This window comes from Glossina fuscipes, unplaced genomic scaffold (genome assembly GCF_014805625.2).
Source record: "Glossina fuscipes isolate IAEA_lab_2018 unplaced genomic scaffold, Yale_Gfus_2 121, whole genome shotgun sequence".
NCBI classification, from domain to species: Eukaryota; Metazoa; Arthropoda; class Insecta; order Diptera; family Glossinidae; genus Glossina; species Glossina fuscipes.
The window spans coordinates 7,683,105-7,704,601 of NW_023998464.1; the positions used below are offsets into that span (position 1 = coordinate 7,683,105).

General features: G+C 33.7%; 3 protein-coding genes across 5 annotated transcripts; 2 read left to right on the forward strand and 1 right to left on the reverse strand.

Moving 5' to 3' along the window:
- Nucleotides 1–235: 235 nt before the first annotated feature.
- LOC119640406 (transmembrane protein 184C) lies at nt 236–3,381 on the forward strand. 3 transcript variants are annotated; one of them, XM_038038420.1, is made up of 7 exons: nt 236–864; nt 951–1,228; nt 1,346–1,481; nt 1,543–1,613; nt 2,141–2,240; nt 2,296–2,656; nt 2,792–3,381. In XM_038038420.1, the coding sequence occupies exons 1-7, from the start codon at nt 562–564 to the stop codon at nt 3,046–3,048; spliced, it is 1,506 nt and encodes a 501-aa protein (XP_037894348.1). In that variant the 5' UTR covers nt 236–561; the 3' UTR covers nt 3,049–3,381. The 3 variants fall into 3 exon arrangements, with proteins under 3 accessions (XP_037894348.1, XP_037894349.1, XP_037894346.1); XM_038038421.1 differs by having other exon boundaries at nt 2,795–3,381; XM_038038418.1 differs by having other exon boundaries at nt 2,296–3,381.
- Nucleotides 3,382–3,498: 117 nt separating this feature from the next.
- LOC119640583 lies at nt 3,499–8,036 on the reverse strand. Its single transcript, XM_038038721.1, has 6 exons — nt 7,790–8,036; nt 7,151–7,380; nt 6,792–7,076; nt 6,110–6,729; nt 5,873–6,044; nt 3,499–4,325 (listed from the first exon to the last, which is right to left on the reverse strand). Exons 1-6 carry the CDS (start codon nt 7,863–7,865, stop codon nt 4,155–4,157), a joined length of 1,554 nt encoding a protein of 517 aa, XP_037894649.1. The 5' UTR covers nt 7,866–8,036; the 3' UTR covers nt 3,499–4,154.
- Nucleotides 8,037–10,131: 2,095 nt separating this feature from the next.
- Nucleotides 10,132–10,949, forward strand: LOC119640653 (transcription factor grauzone-like). The gene is made up of 2 exons (XM_038038845.1): nt 10,132–10,495; nt 10,566–10,949. The coding sequence occupies exons 1-2, from the start codon at nt 10,232–10,234 to the stop codon at nt 10,776–10,778; spliced, it is 477 nt and encodes a 158-aa protein (XP_037894773.1). The 5' UTR covers nt 10,132–10,231; the 3' UTR covers nt 10,779–10,949.
- Nucleotides 10,950–21,497: the final 10,548 nt, after the last annotated feature.

A 21,497-nucleotide genomic window follows, 5' to 3' on the forward strand; every position in this document is an offset into this window, starting at 1 on the left:
AAATTCAGAAGCGATGAGTGTTACTTATACTTCGGGATAATCACGTATGAAAAATGTAACTTTCAGTTTCGCTTTCGTGTGTTTAGCAAAAACATTTCAAAACGAAAGTAAAAGCTAGTTAAAAAAATGTACTTTGAATCAAATACTGTTTTATACTTTTATTTGTTTTATGACTTTGGCCACTCTATCTCGTTTCGGTTTTTATTATTTTGCCAATGTCGAAAAAATCGGATTTTCATACCAACTCAGTAGCAGTTATTGTTATTCTTATTCTTTTTGTTTTATTGAACACTAATTAAATATTGTTGGGTACAATCCTAGTATTGTAGAAAGATAAGTTTTAAAAGTGTTAAAAATGCATTGAATCGGTACTTAGAAAAACAGTTCAACAGCAACCATTTTGATTGATTGGTAGTTATTGTATGTAGAAAAGAAATAAGCAAAGAGAGGCTAATCATAACTAAATCAATTACACTATCAAAATCCATATAAATCGAACCAAAGCTTTTCGTAGGTTTGTGTTATATATTGATAAGATTAAAATTTGGTTTTACGTGAATAATGTGTCAGAATTACTCCCTAAGACGTTTTTGTGAGGAATGGCGAATTTGGATACGACCATTTCTAATTATTACCTATGTAATATTTGCAATTATCGTAGTGCCATTACTCATCGTTTATTCGCTTAAAGATGGCTTCTCGCGTAGGAATCAATTGATATTAATTGGTGGTTTGTTTGTACTCTCCGCCGTGCCGGTTTCAATATTTCATATTATACAACATGTGATTCACTTCACGAAACCCGTCTTACAAAAACATATTATACGAATACTATGGATGGTACCGATTTATGCTTTAAATGCTGTAAGTTAGTTGTTCACAGTTCGACGAACAATTTTTAAAACATTCGAACATTGCCTATATTTTCTTACCTTTCTATATGTAACCAGTGGCTTGGATTATTATTTCCCAAACATTCGATATACGTAGATTCACTGCGGGAATGTTATGAAGCCTATGTTATCTATAACTTTATGGTTTATTTGCTACATTACCTTAATCTTACAATGGATTTAGAAGCGACAATGGAATATAAGCCTCAAGTGCATCATTTTTTTCCGCTGTGTTGTCTACGTCCTTGGATAATGGGACGCGAGTTCATACATAACTGTAAACACGGTATTCTCCAGTATACCGTAGTGCGACCAATAACGACTTTTATATCGGTGTAAGTCAACTGATACACAAATAAATATTATTATCGAAAAATGCTAACGGTTTATACGTGTTTCAAAAAATGAAATTGATTCTCAATATTTTAATAACTTTCGTCCTTCCTCTACAGTGTATGTGAAATTTGTGGGGTTTATGGAGAAGGCACATTTGCAGGAAATGTCGCTTTTCCTTATATTGTTGCCATCAATAACTTATCGCAGTTTGTAGCCATGTATTGCTTAGTGCTGTTTTACAGAGCGAATAAAGTAAATAAACAAACAAAGTATTATTTTAAAGCAAAAGTTTTTCATAATTTTTAATTGTTAGGACGATCTTAAGCCTATGAAACCGATTCCAAAGTTTTTATGTATTAAAGCTGTGGTATTTTTTTCCTTCTTGTAAGTGTGTCTCATATGTGTCATTTATCCACGAGATCTTAGCGAATTTCGAGCAAATCCGCAATCTAATAGATGTCGAAGCTCCCGCATGAATTTCTTGAAATAGTTCATCTCTAAACGTGCATCAATCTCTTAGTTGCAAAATATCAGTAAACACAAGTGGGGAATATAACCTCGAACTTGTTCTGAAACCGAATTTCCTTGCAGCATTTTAGTTATTTATTTTTCTTTTTTGATTTCTACCTAAAGTTGGGGAAAACGTAATAAATTCTGTTAAATGAGAATAAATGATGGGACAAAACATAATAAAAATAATAATAAATTATGTTAAATAGCGATAAATTATGGAAAATGTAATAAATGTTAAATGAAAAGAAGTGGTGGGAAAAACCAGAATAAGTAGCACACTTTAAATACTTGACATGCGATAAAATATTTCTCGAAATTCGCTAGAGATTTACGCATAAACTCAATGCATGAGGTTTTAAAAATGTTAATTTAATTTTGGTTATTTTACCTTTCTTCAGCCAAGGTGTGATACTTAATATTTTGGTATACTATGACATTATAAAAATATTTGGTGCTGAGAAGAAAAGCAATGAATTTAATGTAGCCTCAATATTACAGGTTTGTGAATGCAGTTGTTTTTTTATAGTGTTCATAAACTTATTTTATATTACAGAATTTTTTAATTTGTATTGAAATGTTTCTGGCTGCGGTTGCTCATATCTATAGTTTCCCGCACCATCCTTTCCACATTAATTCACCACAGTATTGGAATAATCCGAACCACAATTGGTGCAGAGCATTTCTCTCTATGATGGATATATCTGATATACAAGAAGACGTAAGTGAGCATCTGGGTGTCATGAGCAGTTCGATTAGCAGAAGATTTCAGGGTCGGACGAGCTATCAACCATTGCCACGAGGACCAAGGCGCTCAAGCAGCGAGTCGGAGTACTTAATTAATAAACGTCAGGATGGAGAAGTAGTCAGAGCGAATTTGTTGGTCGTACCGATTGCCGACGATTTGCCAGATACAGGTAATAGATATGAATACCATACACATTATGCTAAAACGCTGGCCCAGGCCAATCGCTATGGAGCTACAGACAATCTAGTTCTACCTGTTTGTGAAGCCGAAATAACCAAAGATTCTCCATCTCACCCCCACTTAGCAGGAGCCCAGCCTAGCACCTCCAAAACTTCCATACCAATCAACAATCACCTTTCGTCTGCAACTTCAACAAATTTTGCTGGCATAAGCATACAGAAGCGGGAATCTAATAATCACGAATTTTCAACACATTACGGCGCTCCAGTTGCTGTTGGACCCAGTTTTTTGCAGGCACGCAATGTTTCTGCCAATCCCATGCCCAGTCCCATACCAGAATCAAGCGATGATTATGCTTCTTTCGTTGGTTCCTCAAGATGACCATGCTACGAGAGCAATAGCCAATTATACAATCCATCTAATCAGTCTGCTAGTGAGTCGATTTCGATAGGGTTTTCAAGTAGCCTTAAGCTTTCGAATAGTGATAGTAACAGCAAAAATTCATCTGACTGGCTTAGTTCTCCCGATGGTGTTTCTGCCAAGATTTTAACTGAAATAGGTCCACCCGGACGATCTTTTACAGAACACTTCTCCTAAAATTTACATACAAGTAACGAAATATACATTACACTATATGACTGTAAAAACATCAGAATTGTAAATTATTAAATGTTTGTAATATTTTTACAACTTATGTTTTGTAACCTTTATTATTAATATTATTTAATTTATAAAACATATGTGCATATATATATGCATAAATATATACATATATTTATATATATATATACATTTGGTTTTTTACTATTTCCTTATTTATGTAAAATTAACGCTTTTTATTTAATTTATTCATATTTTTTGTACAAAAAGTGTTCTTTTAATTTGATATCGTTAAGTGGCCTTGTTTCAATATTTTAACTTGCTTTTTTATATGAAACCTTTCAAGATCGTAAAGATATTTTATTGAATCGACAAAATATCGTTTCGCTTGAACGAATTTCTACACCGTACCAATTTAAATTATGGATATAAACAAACGTTCTAACGACTTTAAAACAGGTTTAACGATTGAATTTGACAAAAAACGAAAGAAAAAGCAAAAAGAAAAACGACTATCTCTTGTTTCGTATTCACATTATAATTCAATATCTTTTGCTTCTGGAGAGATAAATTTATATCATAAGAAATAAAAATGTTTTTTTCTCATTTTCATTTCTTTAAGACCGATAAGATTACACTACAGTGAGCGCAGTTATAATGACTTTCTGCCTTTTAAATTGTAATCTTAGGACTTCTTAAAGGTTTTTTTAGACCCGAATATTAAACTTTTTTGAATTTTATTCATATTTTTTTTTAATTATAACTGTTGATGACAGCCCTTTCACGAGCAACGAAGTACACATTGAACAAAATGCGTGAAATAGCTTAAAAATTCCGTTAAACCTTTCATTCTGCTACAATCCATTTTGTTATCACAAGAAGACTAGCTAATTGTTGTAATTTTGTCGTCCACCTAATTCGAGAAGGAAACGATCTGGATGATCCATCCAATCGGCCGCAGTAAGCTTCACAGTGCGTTGCCGTTCGGCTTCCTTGATCTGCCATTTCTTAATATCTAATTGCACCTCACGCGATGTTTTGTCTCCACAGCCCCATACCTAGAAAATGTAACAATAACAATAAAAAAATGACTAAAAAAGGGCATATTCGGTTTAGAGCGAATCTTGACTACTCATCACCTAAAGCAACCAAAAATCGCTTTGAGTGTTGTTAATTACATGTCCAGGTTGTGCATTCATTGGTTTTCTTAACTATTAATATGTTTTTCTATACAAAATATAATGGATTTCATTGGCAATAATGTCTTTCGATAATTTAGATATGTCATGTAGGCTTGAAAATGCTTCAAATATGAGAAAATTGTGATGGAAACAATATGCATGCTTTTTATTTCATTTTTACGCATTTTTCGGTTTTTTCTGGACATTAACGAATACTATTATAAACGCGTCCAGGAGCACATTCCTTAATTTTAAGCCTTTATCCAATTTTCCAATCTTCAACTCAGTTATTTTCGAGTTTCTCTTACGCTATTAGAAATTAATCGTAAAAGCATTTAAGAAATGCTTATCGACCATAACTGTGAGACGATGGTATCGTTGCAAAAAAATCCAAAGAGGTGGCTGTACTGTACACACTAGTTGAACTTAAAAATTCGCAAAACTTGAATGCGCTATATTGCCTTTCTTTCTCGTTATTGTATCATACAAAATAAGCAAGAGGTTTTAATGTTCAACTAATTTTATAAATAATTAAAAATTTATATGAAAATATTAAACAGAATAAAATCATGCTAGAGCAAGCAATACGAGTTTTTATTTAGTTTAATGACCCGTCTGTTTGTAGTACGCGTGAGCTTCTTAGGTCTATGCTCAACAATTGATCAATATTTCCAAGGTGATGCTAAATATTTCTAAAGGGCTTAATATTCTAGCGCTATTAGATGCTTTAATATTGCCCTGCTAAATAGGAAAAATTGGCAGAAGCTACAAAAAATATAAATCTATATATATATATATATATATATATATATATTTATATATATAAGTGTATAATATTCAATCAGCTCGCTCTCATTCGTCTTATAATACTATTTGGACATCCCTCGCTTTTAGAGGATGTATAATGTAAGAGCTAACCTTAAATGTCGACAGTTTCATATCGTTTTAGTGAATGAGGTTCCATGTTGTTACCGGCTGTAGATAGTAACCGGCAACAATATATGATAAGCTTGATATTTTTTTTATATATTTTGAATATCTGTTTCCAAATTTGGTCTGTGGCCACAAGAATATATTTGCAGAATTGTAGCTTTGTATCGGAAGTTCGGAACCGTGCAATGCAATAGTCTTCGTTTTAGGGCTTGCAAAAAGTGAGAAACGAATCAATATGAGAAGAAATAGAAGGTAGTTATAAAACCTAGATGCCAGCTTAAGCAAAATGTTAACACAAAAGCTAATTATTACCAATAATTTTAGATTATTCCTAAGTTGTAGATAAAAAATCGTTACATAAATTTTTTTGAGTACCGCCCAGGGTTATTTTTACAATCATTTCTAATCGGCGAATGTCCAAATCTTAGCTGAGCTGCATTTTAGTAAATGTTCAGTTGTAATTAAATAATTTCTTCATTTTTCTTACGTGCCTCTATTGATAGTAAGACGTGAGCAATTCCTTTGATGTCAATTTTTTCAAAATGTTCATCAATAGAAATAATAGGTTTTCTAGGATCAGAACCGGCTCGTAAACCCTTGGGATATCCACGTACGCATGTGTTTAGATACAATATATTAGGTTTCCTTTCCAATATCACAAATCTGCAAATAATAGAAAAATAATCTTATGTCCACAAAAGGTAACGTGCATATTAACATCATCGTACTTAGGCAACAGTTGCATAATACAGCTACCATCGCCGCCAACATAAAGGTGGGTTTCCTTCCACTCTCCAGGGGCGGCAACTAAATAAGTTTGATCATTTTCGGCATGAATTAATATTAATGTTGGTCCTCTATATCCAAGGACATGATGCAAAAAGCGATTTGCTCCTAAGCCGTGTTCATTGGAATTGTAAAGCAAAGTCCAGTGGGAAGGCATCATTGATAATTTTTCCTTAAATATTTGAGCGGCAGAAGCTTTACTGGAATTGGGAGAAGTTACTTGTTGAGGTCTTGAATATGATGGTGGTAAAGCCCCAGCCAGCAGCCACGCCTGCGACAGAGGCATTAAGGACGACGATGCGTCAACTACGTTTCCGCTAGGAGATTTTTCTGTGAAGGGGTTGCGTTGTTCTAGGACAGGGGTCTGTAATTCTATCCCACATGGAGGGGGTCCTTGCTCCAGGCCACGGTATGCAGTTGATAATGTGTGAACACAATACTTATGAATGAGTAGGACCAGACGCATCAGATTCTGTTCGAACCAACGGCAAACGTAACCTAAACTCATGCTATCTTGACTGAAAAAAATTGATTTCGTTACTGAACTGAACGTACGGTTTATCTAAACCAAATTGGAAGAAAGTTAAGATGAGATTCTCTCTGGTATTTTTATGTTTTAATTACCTCGGAACAAACGAAACCGTTTCCAGAATGCTGCATGGCAATTGTATAACATATGTGTAGTAAACGTGTCACTCCTTCTTTATCTATAAAATCTGGATTATCTTCTTGCGCGTACATTTTAATATAACATTCCAAAACTTTAGCGTCGTCCATAATACCTAAAAAACGTTCACATTGTTGTCGAAAAGCCATTGTACCCAAATATGTCGTTGTCGCCCTTGAGTTTAAATGCAAAAAAGTAAATAGCCGTTTGCCTAAGTCGGCATAGTGGGGAAACACTTGAGTCTGCATATCCAAAAAATTAAAAATTAATCAATTTCAACTTTGATTTTCCTTAGTCTTTAGAAATATGCCCTTACCACAAATACGTCACTAGCGATGCCGTTAACTCCTAGTTTAACTGACTTTTCCTTGAGAATCACAGCTAATTTTTCTACAGGCACTAGCTGCGTTAAATATTTTTCAGTTACGTCAGCGCCGGATGCTGATCGACTTAATTTACTCTCGGATTTCAAGTTGATACCGGAGGATGCACTGGAACATGTTATTGAAGGACTAATATTAGCTGTGCTATGAGATTTGGCCATTTCTAGGGCGAAAAAGAAATGTATTTTTTGTCAAAATTAATTGGAAATGTGAGTACATTTGCTCGTCAGGCAGACGAGTCTATTCTTTTCTCTCGTATGTGTTAGACCAAACATTTTACGAATTTCATGTCATATGAGGCTTTGTTATTTTACCTTGGACAGTTCCAAATTCTAAGTTTTGAATTCTCGGAAAGGGGTAAAAATAGATGAAAACCAATATAAAGCATCAAATAGATTTCTGTAATCGATAGACATGGAAGAATTTTACGATTGTTCACATAACAATCGTAAAATGATTGACCTAGCTTCCTACTTATTCCATAGCCAAGGACGATTAACTAGAATTTACTCGGATGAATCCTCATTCAAAGTTTTGGTATGTAGTAGAAATTAATTGGATAATTGCTTTACCTCTCAGGATAGCCTCAGGGCTATCAGGACTTTCACTGCCAACCACATTGTCCGCTTTTGAAGACGAATTACCCATTACTTCTATAAGTAATAGCGGTGGAAGTTTGGTATCGTACTTTAATCCACTTTTTCTTGATTTTGTTTTGTAAGGAAATGCGCAATTCAGTCGTATAGTCGTATATCAAGAAAAATAAAAAAGATGAAATTGTCAATTGAATCCACTCAGAGAGTAATAAAATTATTATTGATATGTTCTGTATCAGCTGCTTTTTGAAAATTATACCAAAACAGCACAGAGTTACTTTCAATAAATAAAAAAAATTGTGAAAAAATCACCACATTTTGCAATGAATTTTGATTGGGTTAAGTTCTACGACTGGGTTAATTTCCACACGCTTTAAAAATTTTACATGAATTTTGATTGGGGGACATTAAAGAGGTTTTCGAAGCTTAGCGATGCATTTCCATGAGCTTTAGAACATAACTTGCTTGCTTGTATATCTATTGGAGGCATTTTATTAAATATTTTTATACTTCACTCAATTAATGTACTCGCTTGTTGGCCAATTTGGCTTCCGAAACGGCAGTTAATGAATAAAAGTTAAAATCTTTAGCTCGCTTAGTGGCTTACGCGTGCGTGGGATGAAAACCTGAGATTACGAGCATAGTTTCAGTTCGGGCAATTCAAAATGTTGTAAAAGTTAGCGCTAAAAAACTCGAAGACCTTGATTGATCTTATCGAAGTAAGACTTCAATTCGATTACTAAAATTGAAAGAAAGGCCGAGAAATCTCTGGAAATATTATTATTTTCTAGATTAACAAAGCTGTTGCTGCTCTGCTATTTAACAATCATCAATTACATTGCTATGCTATTTAACAGTCATCAGTTACATTGCTCTGCTGTTTAGTTTTTCACTTCGAAAAAGCAGAGACCTCTAGTATGTGGATAGATGAATAAGTAGATGCACAATTGTATTGTTTATTTATTATTTATGTAACAAACATTTCGCCATTTGCGGCAAGTTAGTTAGTCTTTTTTCCGCGTTTACAGGAAACGGCGATTCTGAGCTTGCGTTTGTTTCGATAATGCGAAGAATAAGCGTCTGAATTTGTTTACATTTGTTGAATAATTGTTCAAGTATTTGTATAAAAATGTGGTAAAGTACGAGAGTAAGCGAAAAATGTGAGAATAAGCATATAAAAATTTGGTAATTTACGAGAATAAGCGTATTATATTCTCAATAATTCGAAAAATGTGAGAATAAGCGTCTGAATTTGTTTACATTTGTTGAATAATTGTTCAAGTATTTGTATAAAAATTTGGTAAAGTACGAGAGTAAGCGAAAGATGTGAGAATAAGCATACAAAAATTTGGTAATATACGAGAACAAGATTCCGCACAATGTTGGCATAGGTTTTTGTAGACAAGCAGTTTCATCAGTATCATGAGTTGGACAAGGATATGCTCCCGAATCATCTTATCAACATATTCTTCAGAAGTTTGCTCAGCGGCGAAATTAATTACATACATAGCCTAACTTTAGGGTTCGTTTTTATTTTCAAAAATCCGTAGCCACAATGCGGGTTTCTTCCTTTGACGATCGACTCAGAGCGACGGAGCACGTGTGTGTGAAATGCATATATATTTTCGGGGACCACGTCGTCGCCGCGGAGGGCGTAGGTGGCGGGAACGCAATAGGCGCTTACCATCAGATACCACTCGCGCAGAACGCAATAGGCGTTTTCGACATGATACTACTCGCGCAGAACGCAATAGGCGCCCACCACCAGATACGCGCTTACAGCAAGGAAACAGACGCCAGGGACAAAACCGAAAACAAATAATAATACACAAATATTATTATAATTAAGAATTTTCTATTTATTTATGTAAACAATTCATAATAGTAATCAGCTGTAATTTGAAGACATTTTCGGATTAAAATTATATGCTGAAAGTCACATGAGCGTTATTTCATTCTTATATGAGGACAGCTAGACGGAGGGTTTTCAAACTTTCATCAAAATGTTATACGCTTAACACAGCTTGGCTTTGAATCGATCCATATATCTAACTCATATATTGGGTTTGGAATTTATGTATAATTTTCATTTACTAAATGTTTATAGTCTTTTAAAGGACTCGTGGAAATGAATCGGAAAATTTACTCTGAACAGAATAGAAGGGAGAGTACGGAATTTTTTAGCTTAAAGCTTTCTTTCGCTTACGTGCATATCTAAGTTTTGTTAATCATTGAAACTGTCAAAACTATACGACCAGAAAGTATACTATACGACCAGAAAAGTATACTATACGACCAGAAAAGTATACTATATATTTACTTAATAATCACATACGAAATGTTCACTTAAATAAGTATGCGAAGGTATGCGATATATGCGGAAAATCTGTAAGGAGCAGCGATGTCTTTGAACGTCATATGTTAGAACACACGGGACAACCACCGCCGGAAGTAAGCTGTGACATCTGTGGACTTAAATTAAGCGGGCCACGTGGCTTGAAACGTCATAAGATGATACAACATCTTGAAGGTGGTAAACAAGAATCAGTTTGCCCAATATGTTCGAAGGTATCACCAAATCCGTTCGCTCTGAAAAGACATATTAAATTTAACCATGAAATGGCTAACAATCATAAATGTACTATTTGCGAAAAGGCTTTCAAACGGCAGACGACATTAATCGTAAGAAATCATAATTATCATAATCAAATAAATTTGTTAAGATAAAATTTCCGAAATTTGCTTTTATTAGGAACATATGACTACACATACTAGCGATGTTCTTTATATTTGTACCTGGTGTCCAAAAACTTTCAACTCTAATGCGAACATGCATGCTCATCGCAAACGTGTGCATCCTAAAGAATGGGCAGAACATCACCGCAAAAAGTATGCAGACAATTTCGCCCTTAATTTCCTGCCATCAGGGCCAAATAGTACGGAAAAGTTGCAAATGCAAGCGTAGTTCGTAAAAACGGCTTTGCTTCAGTTTAATTTAACTAGTGCGTTAGTTTTTTCCATAACGTTATTTTATTAGTTCATTATTATCAATCGTTGTGATAAAGTAAATTTTTCTTAACATTTCACGTCTCCTTTATTAATACTCGGAAAATTTTATTTTTGCCCCCCGGCGGCTTCGTGCCAAATTTTTGGTTTAGCCATGCAGAAGAAAACATTTGGTCGTTAAACATTGCTTCTCGGGGACGGAAATATTCTTTCTAGCGCTATTCCCGCTTGCAACATATTTCTATTTAAACGGAATTTTTCCCTGGTGACAGAAAGCTTTGTATCCAACACGTCACCGTAATCAGGCAATTCTTAAGGAAATGGATAAACATATGACGCATCAAATTACAAATGAAAACGATGTTCTCTGTAATATGTAAAGTGTGTATATATACCTTTTATCTTAAATTAAAATGTAAAATAGAGAGTGTGTGTGCACATTTCTTCTTGCTATGTTTTATATTTTGCGATTTTATTCTAAGCTTTTTATGTTCAATAGAAGCAGACATCAGTTTCTCACATTTTAGGATTTTAAACTTAAAAACATAAGAAACACAAGAGAGCTTTGCTACAATATATTTGTCGTACACACTAGTACAATTCTGAGAAGTTTGCTAAAAAACGAACTAAAATTTTAGATAAATGTTTGCAGTGTGCTTATAAGCTAATTTATATTGGCTTGATCCAGTTAACAACACCAAAAAAAAGAAACTTTATAGAAATAACGTACACAAACAACAACATATTTAGTGGAAAAAGAGCACATAACTTTACTAAATGCTTGAAAATCAATAGATAATAGAAGAACGAGTTTAGAAGATTGCTAATTTTCTAGCAAGAGGTTGATTTGCTGGTTGAACCAATATTGCATTATTTACTGGACTCGTCTAACCTTCCACCTTCTGCTAACATATAAGCAACGTTTGAAAGGTCACTGTGGGCAAACCATGCCCTGTGAAAAAATGAAACCGGTACAGCATGAGTCCTCTAGTAATAGCCTTTCCAACGATATAATATATTAAGTTTTGCTCGGAGAATTTTTTTTTTTCACACATTTACATGTGTGAAATGTGATCTTAGATATCCACCACAACATATGATTCGGCTGATCACAAGCAAGGACAGAAGCAGCTTTACTTTATAGAGTGTTTAAATTTTTCTTACAATTACAATTATTAAAGTTTATTTATTGAATTATTAAAGATCCAGATAACAGTGTCGGGAAAATATAGTTCTCCTATACAATCTCCAACTATAACGCTGACTTGTTCATAATTAAAGCAATATTATATTGTTTTTAATCAAATGACTGAGTCCTGGACTTTTAAAAGCATTTACTAAGAGTACGTAAAGTGACGAATCTCCTAGCCTTCTTTTTTTCAACCATCCTATTTAATAATTACTTCACCTAAAGACCTTGCATTCTAATAAACTCGGTAAGAAAGCAAACTTTAATTACGAAATTTCGAAACACTTGCATTAAACAAGTTTTAAGATGAAAGTTAAAAAAAATTTTTTAACATTCGCTAAACATCTTAAAATAAATACGCATTTATTCTATAAGGTCATGTATATTTTTGAAGATTTTGTGTTAATTCTTCGCATATATTCGTACAAGTGCTTTGATATAATATATAATCTTATATATATAAATGTACCGATGTGCTGAAGCCAGATCCAAAAGGGGTTTAGTCACCTCCTTATATTTCCACACATATTCAAATCCTGCCAAACGCCAGCTGCCATTGTCGGTAACATATATTGACTGTGTACAAACATTTATATGACGCGCAAAAGCCTAAAAAAACTATAATTATTAGGAACTTCAACATTTCTTTTTCCTGTACCTGAATACCTTTTCTATTAGAAATACTAAACTACATAAAATTGTCCTTAAATCCAAACAAATTTGTATATCACTTTGTTGGGGTAATACTGGTTGGGAGAGGCCGCACTCGTTCGGTATCCAAATATTTTAGACCACCTTGTTCCCAAGTTGTAACGTATTTCAATATATAAGGATGACGATAGATCATTAAATTCTATAAAGATGAAGTATATTTTAGAAGTATGAATGGTTAAGGTTGTTTCATGAAAAACCTTAATTGCTCTTTCCAAAGGCCTTTGGACGGCCCAGAGTTCTCCAGTTACTACAAGTTCGCCTTGGAATATTGACAGGTACTGTTTTCCCTCCTCATTCGTAGAAGAAGAAGCCACCGCATTCAACAATTTTCGTTCAACTTCTAATGTATCTAATATCACCTTACAATTTCTGAGTTGCAGGTATTGTAATTCCAGGACACATAAAAAATTTTTCCATTTGCATGGATAAGCGAGAATTTTGGTATATGCCGTCAACTGCTTATCTCATAACTTTAGTAGCATATTCTCCCTTAGTTCGATAAAGTGTATAAGTCAAAAGATGAAGCAGAGCTGAAAATGAAAGAATAAAGTTAAAATATGGAATCATCGAGAATTCAACTATTTTTTTTAGAACAGTATTGAAGTATCCCATACTTTGTGAGACGTCTTATTTTTTGAATCTTCTTGTTTCAAATTTGTAGCTCAATGCATAAGCGTATTATGCTGCTTTACGCACAAATGAAAAAAAAAATTTAATAAGCGAAATGCCGTAAGGAAATTGTATCTCTAAACAACTTCGAAAAATTTCGCGGTGGCGGTGGTAATATTCCAATATATTACACTTTATTCTATGGTAAAGGATGAACTCTTTCAAGAAATTCATATGGGAGCTTATTAAATATCTTAATAAGCGATTTTACTCGAAATTCCCTATGATAATGCATAAATGAGATGTATAAGATTTACTTCCATAAAGGAAAAACTTAATACACAAAAACTTTGAGATGGGCTTCATAGGCCCCACTCTACCACTTCGTAGCTGTACAAATACAAAAAACAAATCATAATGGGAGCTGAAAATTGTATGTTTTGTTGTAAGCTTGCGGACCGATTATAACGTCGAGACGCGCCGGTCGACGCGGACGGCGTAGGCGCCGGCAAAGAGGTGGAGGAGGTGGAGGAGGTAGACGAGGCCACGCCCAGGAAAGAGGTGGAGGAGATAAAAAGCAAATCATCATAAACAAATTTTATTATGGCTAAGAGGATCATATTTTTTATTAACCTTATTAATTAATAGAATAATAACTTTTAACTTTTAATGGTTAAATTCCATTTTCATTGTAAAATTACAGGTGACAGGTCAAGATCAAATAAACAGAACAATTTCATTATTTTATATTCACTGTTTTTTTTTTATACCAATTTTGAACGACGACTATGCATCCCTCTCAATTATGGTCTATTATAAAGAAATTTTATGTAAATGATTATAAACATCAGAAAAACAGAAAAAAAGGTGCAGAAATTGTGGTAAAGTAAACTTGAACTTTTTAAACCTAATTTTAGCCCAACTTACCATATGTAACAAACAAGAGAAAAAAGCAATAAGTATTCAAAATATAAAATATGTAGGGAAATAAATGCACTTACCGCAGTGAAACTTTAAATCTTTTTTTCAAGTTCAGGTGTATAGACGTATGTATGTATGGAAGGTCCCTAATGCTTCCCTTCGGAATTGGGATGTTCTAGAAATATTTTATTGATAATTTTACAGGTTAAGGAGAAGCCCCCCTCGCAATGAAAGAAAGGGGCAGAGGGCTATCGATTACTATTAACATAACATCTTGTACAATGTTAAACCATGTTGCGGAGCTTTGAAAGCACAATCCCTTCTATTTAGTATTCCATAACATTTATTTCCTTTTTGAAGGTTTTCCTAATGACAAATAAATTGAATGGTAAGAACATTAAATCCATTGGCATTATAACACCGTTTATAAAACAAGTTAAACATTTGTGCACACTTTTTGTTGTTGCCGACGTAGCAATGCCTAAAATTGGTACTGTGGAGGAATTCCAAGGACAGGTATAACCTTCGTAAAATTAGACTAATATTGGAATTAACAATAGTGTTGCTTTCGCTTGGTCTTTTTTAGAAACGCAGTATAATAATAATTTCCACAGTGAGGTCAGATAAGGAGCTTATACCTAACGATGCTCGAACGGTTTTTGAACGACGTGGTGAATACCACATTCAAAAACCAAACTTAAAACTAAAAAGCGAAGAAGTCCAAAAGCAGCGGGAAGCCTAAGGTATAGCGAATAAACCAAATGTTTGTAGTGTAAGAAAATTAGATTTTATAAATTGATTATCTATCTTTCAGCTAAAATTGCTTGGTTACTTAATGGGTTCAATACTAATTGGCGTTGCTGGTGTGGCCATCTATCGCTGTAAATACTAATTGGCCGGATAATATATACTAAAGAAGTGAGAAATGATTATTTTATTATATTTGATTTATTATATTTACATAACATATAAAAATACCTATGTACACATATGCATATGCTTCAAGGCTCTTCAACTCCATGCAAGTTTAAATTAGTTTTGCTATTTTTTCGCATTTTATTTAATTAATGACATTTGGATGTATTTTTCTTATCATTTCTTTTTGCTATTCAGATACTTTATAGTTATAGCTTTTTTAGTGTTTATATATAATATATATTATTACATTTTTTTTTTCAATAATTGTATGAATACATTTTTGTTTACATTTATAATGTTTGTAGAGTAAGAAAATTAGATTTTATAAATTGATTATCTATCTTTCAGCTAAAATTGCTTGGTTACTTAATGGGTTCAAATACATTGTTTACATTTATTTTCCATCATAAAATTAAATCTTTTTTTGAACGGTTTACTACTCCTAAGAAAAATCGTCTAAACCATAAAATAGGGCAAAATCGAACGCCAGGTCTATAAAAATTATATAAAACTATTCAGGAGACGTACAAGGGGAGATAAATGCTTCTTTTTTATACATTTATATATACAAAATTATATATTATATTTCAAGCACTTCAAGCACTTGTACGAATATATGGCAAATGTTCAATATAAAAAAAAAAAAAAACTTAATCTTGTTGTAGTTGTTTTGATAATGCGTTGCGTTTCAGACTAGAAAAGCGTGATTGACCATTCCTTACTTATTACATCTTATCATACCATAGCTGAAAGATAGTTTTCATTTAATTATTCAATTCCTTTAGTAGATGCGGCATATGAAAACTTACATTAGTAACAGTTAAAATGGACATTTATACGCGCCCAGCAAAACAGCTAGCTCACTTCTCAATCATACATTTCTGTTAATTGGCAGAAACCATTATCAGCTTTCATTGTATATGTGAAAACATATAGTTATTAAAAAAAAAATAGCAGAATTGAAAAGCATTGCCATCCTAAATACTTCTTTTCATTTTAAGTAAGCCCTTTTCAACTATATTCCTGTAGTCTGTAATTTTCGATGTTGAGTTATCAAAAAGAAAAGCTGGAAGGTGTCACACTTTTTTCAAAATATTAATTAAATATAGCATCCGTGTAATTTATTAAGATAAACTGAGCATTTCCTATGCCCTTTACTTGCAATTGCGTTATGAAAATTGATAGAAGAAATTTAAAATCAAGTGATTTATAATTCAGGGCGTTAGATATACAGTTAGTCCGCTGAACATAGTGCCGATGAAAAAATTTATTAAACCTTGAAATGGTGGTATATCAAGAAAATATACGAGTCAGCTTTAATCTAATATGCCTGTATCATACATAATTTATTTTTCACATCTTTCCTGAGAACCATATGGTACTCTATTCTTTGAAACAGCTCCGCTCAATCTTTGTCTTAAAGCTTCAGCTTGTTTCTCATTTTCGCAAACAGTAATGTTAACGAAGCGTTTAACGCAAAGACACCAAACTCTTGAGGCTGAACCTCAAATTTCAGCAAACGTTTCTCGTTAGGTCCAAGATCAAATCGATTGGCCAGTTCACCATCAATTAAGCGCAACGGACCATCTCTCCGTCTACTTGAAATAAATTCAATAGATAGCACGCGGAAAATTCGGTCATAATTGTTAGTGCAAGAAAATTCCAGTTCACGCTTTTCGAAGGTCGGACTAAAAATGCTAGTAATATGAGGCCTGACATCAAGTCGGTAGCACGGTAGTCCTGCAAATCAATTGAATTTAAAAAATAAAGTAAATAAATTGCATGAGTTCACTGCCTCATCTTAGTTCATCAAATACGAATTCTTAAGCGACGAAGTCGAATCCTATAAATAATATCGAAATTTCTCTTCAGAATTACCAATTTCCTTCGAGTCTTTTCAGTGAATTCAGTTAAACTTTGGCCGCCAGCAATCTAAATGATGCAAATTGTGCAATGTGCAACACCATTTGTTTTTACAAACGTAAGAGATATGCGTTCAATTAAAAGTAGATTTATTATTATTTCCGAAAAAAAATGAAATATAACTTGTTGGTTTTTTTATTTTTCCAATTATTAGCGGTATTTAGAACTGCATTCCTAAGACTTTAATAAACCCTTTTCATTTAATACACAAGCATTTATCATAATTTCAAATGTTAAAAAAAAAAAATTATTTCACTTGTATTCTTACTTGTCTATTCGCAGATGTGTATGCCATCCTGGTCACTATATAAATGATCGATCGAACAGAAGTAATGCGCTTTTGCGCCTATAAAATTTTCCTTGTTTCGCAGAAACCGTTATCTTCTTTCATTGCATATATGAAAACACACAGTTATTAAAAAAAAACTAGCAGAATTTGAAAAGCATTGCCATCCCAAATATTTTTATTGACAGTGGTGCGGAGATGAAACAAAATGTAAAAATAAAAAAATTTGTGCTTATTTTAATTTTTTATTTATTTTTTAAAATCCTCATTTCTTAGGAGTACCGACATCTGTTCAAGAACTTTTTGCAAAGATTACATAAATATTGCAATTTTTTTTTATTTTCATTTATATTTATGTATAAATATATATATATTAGTTTGGGGAAAAATAAATCCATTATTTTTTCGGTAGATGGCTGCACTGATAGATTTCTCGTAAAGTATCGATCAAACAATTTCAGATTTATGCTCGTTGGAAAGGTGACATTTCCCAGTAAAAAAAATTCTTTTGCTGTTTTTTGTTTGGTGCATTCAGTTGTGAGTTACAGCGTGTTAAAAATGGAAGTGAACAAAGAGAAAATTCGGTACATTTTACAGTTTTTCTTTGACAAAGGCGAAAATGCAAGCCAGGCGGCTAAAATTGTGAATGGTGTTTATGGTTCCGATACTGTAACAGACAATTATGTGCAATTTTGGTTTCGTAGATTCCGTTCAGGAATTTTTGATGTTAAAGATGCACCTCGCACAGGTAGGGCGGTCGTCGAAAATGTCGATAAAATCGGAGAAATAATCGAAGTTGACCGGCATGTTAGCAGTCGTAACATCGCCCAGGAGCTAAAAATCGACCATAAAACAGTTTTAAACCATTTACACAAAGCTGGATTCAAAAAGAAGCTCGATGTTTGGGTGCCACACCAATTAACAGAAAAAAACATGATGGATCGAATTTCCATCTGCGAAGCCTTGGCCAAACGGAATGAGATAGACCCATTTCTTAAACGGATGGTGACTGGGGATGAGAAATCGATCACATACGATAACCCTGTGCGAAAACGATCGTGGTCAAAGAGCGATGAAGCACCTCAAACGGCCAGGAAGGTTTTGCTATGCATTTAGTGGGACTGGAAGGGGATTATTTATTATGAGTTGCTTCCATACGGCCAAACGCTAAATTCTGATCTCTACTGTCAACAACTGGACCGTTTGAAGATAGCGATTGATCAGAAACGGCCAGAATTGGCCAACAGGAGAGGTGTCGTGTTCCACCAGGACAACGCTAGGCCACACACATCTACAGTGACTCGCCAGAAACTTCGGGAGCTTGGTTGGGAAGTTTTAATGCATCCGCCATGCAGTCCGGACTTGGCACCAAGCGATTATCATCTTTTTCTGGCATTACAAAATTTCTTTAATGATAAAAAATTGGAATCTAGGGAGGATTGTGAAAATCGACTACTAGAGTTTTTTGCAAATAGAGACCAGGCCTTCTATGAGAGAGGCATTTTGAAGTTACCTTTAAAATGGCAAAAAATCATACAACAAAACGGTGCATATTTGACCCAAATCGGACAATCCGAAGCATGTTAAATAAAGTCCTGAAGTTCATATAAAAATAATTTTCCCCAACCTAATATATAATTGCGTGTTTCATCAATTCTCTTTATTGTCATTGTTAATTCTTTGAAATAGTACGAGTACGTCTTAAGTCCGATAGCCGCCACTTCTTTGGTAGGCTTTCCGTTAATACTGTATCGGGATCTTTTTCCATTTCCATTTCCTGAAGGGGCAATTTCCTATTGTTTCTACAGCATTTTTAAGGAACTCCCCTAATTCGGGTGTCGTCGTCTCTGTTTATAATAAATTTCTATTGGGTGTCTCACAGAGTTCATTGGGTGGCCTAAAATTCTATTTTGGGTTTAATAACAAGCGCTTTTAACGAAACAGCATTGGAACACTTAAAGTCGAATGTCCGGTTTGTTTGGATTCATCATTAAGAGCTACCAACGTATCATCGGTCTGTTGACATAAAAATTGCTTTGAATCATCTTGAGGAAGAACCCATTGACTTAATACAATATTAGCATAATCGCTTCCCATCTCTCCACTCCTTCATCGTTTTCAACTTTTATATTCGATTTCTACAATTCGCACGTCTTTGCCTACCTACCAAACATATAACATCCAGCATACAAAAAAAGAATTTTCTTATTTTGCTTATGAAGAGCTGTCACATGTATAAAAAATATGTATATATTCTCAATAATTTGTATAAAAATGCCAACCAGGCGAGAATAAGCGTATATGTTCTCTATAATTTGTAAAAATGCCAAACAACTGAGAATAAGCATATACAGTCAAACCTGTTTTTGTGCGGTTGATAGAGACCGCTTTAAAAAAGTCTCACTTAGAAAATATGTCAAAGCTTCACGAAATAACAAGAAAGTGCTTTCCAAACAAGATAAATAATTAAATTACAAATTGAAACTTTTAAAAAAATTTTAATTTCTAATTTTAAACAAGGAGAAATTTTCAAAATGTACATATTGAAATTGGCTGATGCAATATATGCATAAGAACATTGAGCATGCCTAATGAAATAGGCTGATGCAATAGGTATGAAAATCGCTGTTGCAATGTGTACATACACACTGATAGCAAAAAAAGTGATGCCAACACAGTTCAGATTGACCTAACCTCTCGGCGAAATTCGATATTCATATACCGCACAAAAAAAGAATCGCACAAAAAGAATCGCACAAAAAAAGCGCATAAAAAAAGATCGCACAAAAACAGGTTTGAGTGTACGTTTGTTTACACTTCTCAATAAAAATTGCCTGAGAATCTGAGAATAAGCGTATTATCTATGGTGTTTTTAAAGAATAAGCGTGTAAAATTTGGCGTCTTTGGAGAATAAGCGTGTATGTCGTTCTTAATAATTCAACAGGTATTTGTATAAAATTTGTAAAAATTCCAAACCTTTATGGAGTAAGCGTATACGTTCTCAATGCCATAAAAAAAAAAAAAACAATAGTGGATCACGTTCCACCATTAAATACCTTGCATCACCCTGCAGTTACTTAGATAACGCCGTTTTCAAGAAATAAGGTTGTATGGGAAGTGGACGCAAAAGTGGCACGATTCGAACCATTTTCCATAGCGTTCGTCCTTGAGTCAACATACGTCATTCTAAATTAATTTCATCGAAAACTTTCAAAAATTGCGACCTGTAGGGTAAACGCAAATTTACGTGGACAGTTATCTGACGGACAGACAGGTTTAGACCAATTCAGATTATGATTTTGAATCGATCCATATAATAAAACCTGGGCCAATCTTAAGCCCTTCCGCAAAGTATATACGTCTGCACTAAGTTAAAACTAAACGTTTTGTTGTTATAGCTTTGTGTAAACGCACATACAGCCGTACTTAACGCATCGCTACAATTTCAAAAAGAGTGCGTCAACATGTCCCCACTGCATAAGAACTCGTGCGAGACTGAGTAGAAAACTAAACGTTGTGTTGATACATCTCTGTGAGAATGCACATACAACCTTAATTTGTATTTTCTCAGATGGTTTGAATTTGTTGCTTTTTTACAAAGCCCTGTTAAATGTTTGAGAACGAATATGCGTTTATTCTCGAAAGTCCCACATACATGCAAAATTCTTGATAATTGTATACGCTTATTCTCTAAAGTCCCACAATACATGCAAAGCCGTAAGCGTGAAACGGGACGCAACCAAATAGTTGTTTATAAATTGAAAATAAACCGGGACGCAACCAAATAGTTGTGTTTATAAATTGAATAAATTGCTTATATTCAGCAAGGCGTGGCGTGGGTTTCAAATTTATTTTAAAAATATTAGTGCTATTCTTGTCGCACTCTATAAATTAACAATAAATAAACATACAAAAAGGGTAGACGTTTCGTACCATTAGTTCATATAACTTTCTTACGGGTTTTATCACGATGTTCTCTTAAAAAGAAATTACCGAGAGGAAACCGTCATAGAGTTTGATACGAAGAGTTATTTAGAAGGAAATTGAAAGCTGGTGACGAACGATTAATGCACGCACTCCAAATATTCAAAAAATATTCGGGTTATTGTTTGTTTCCC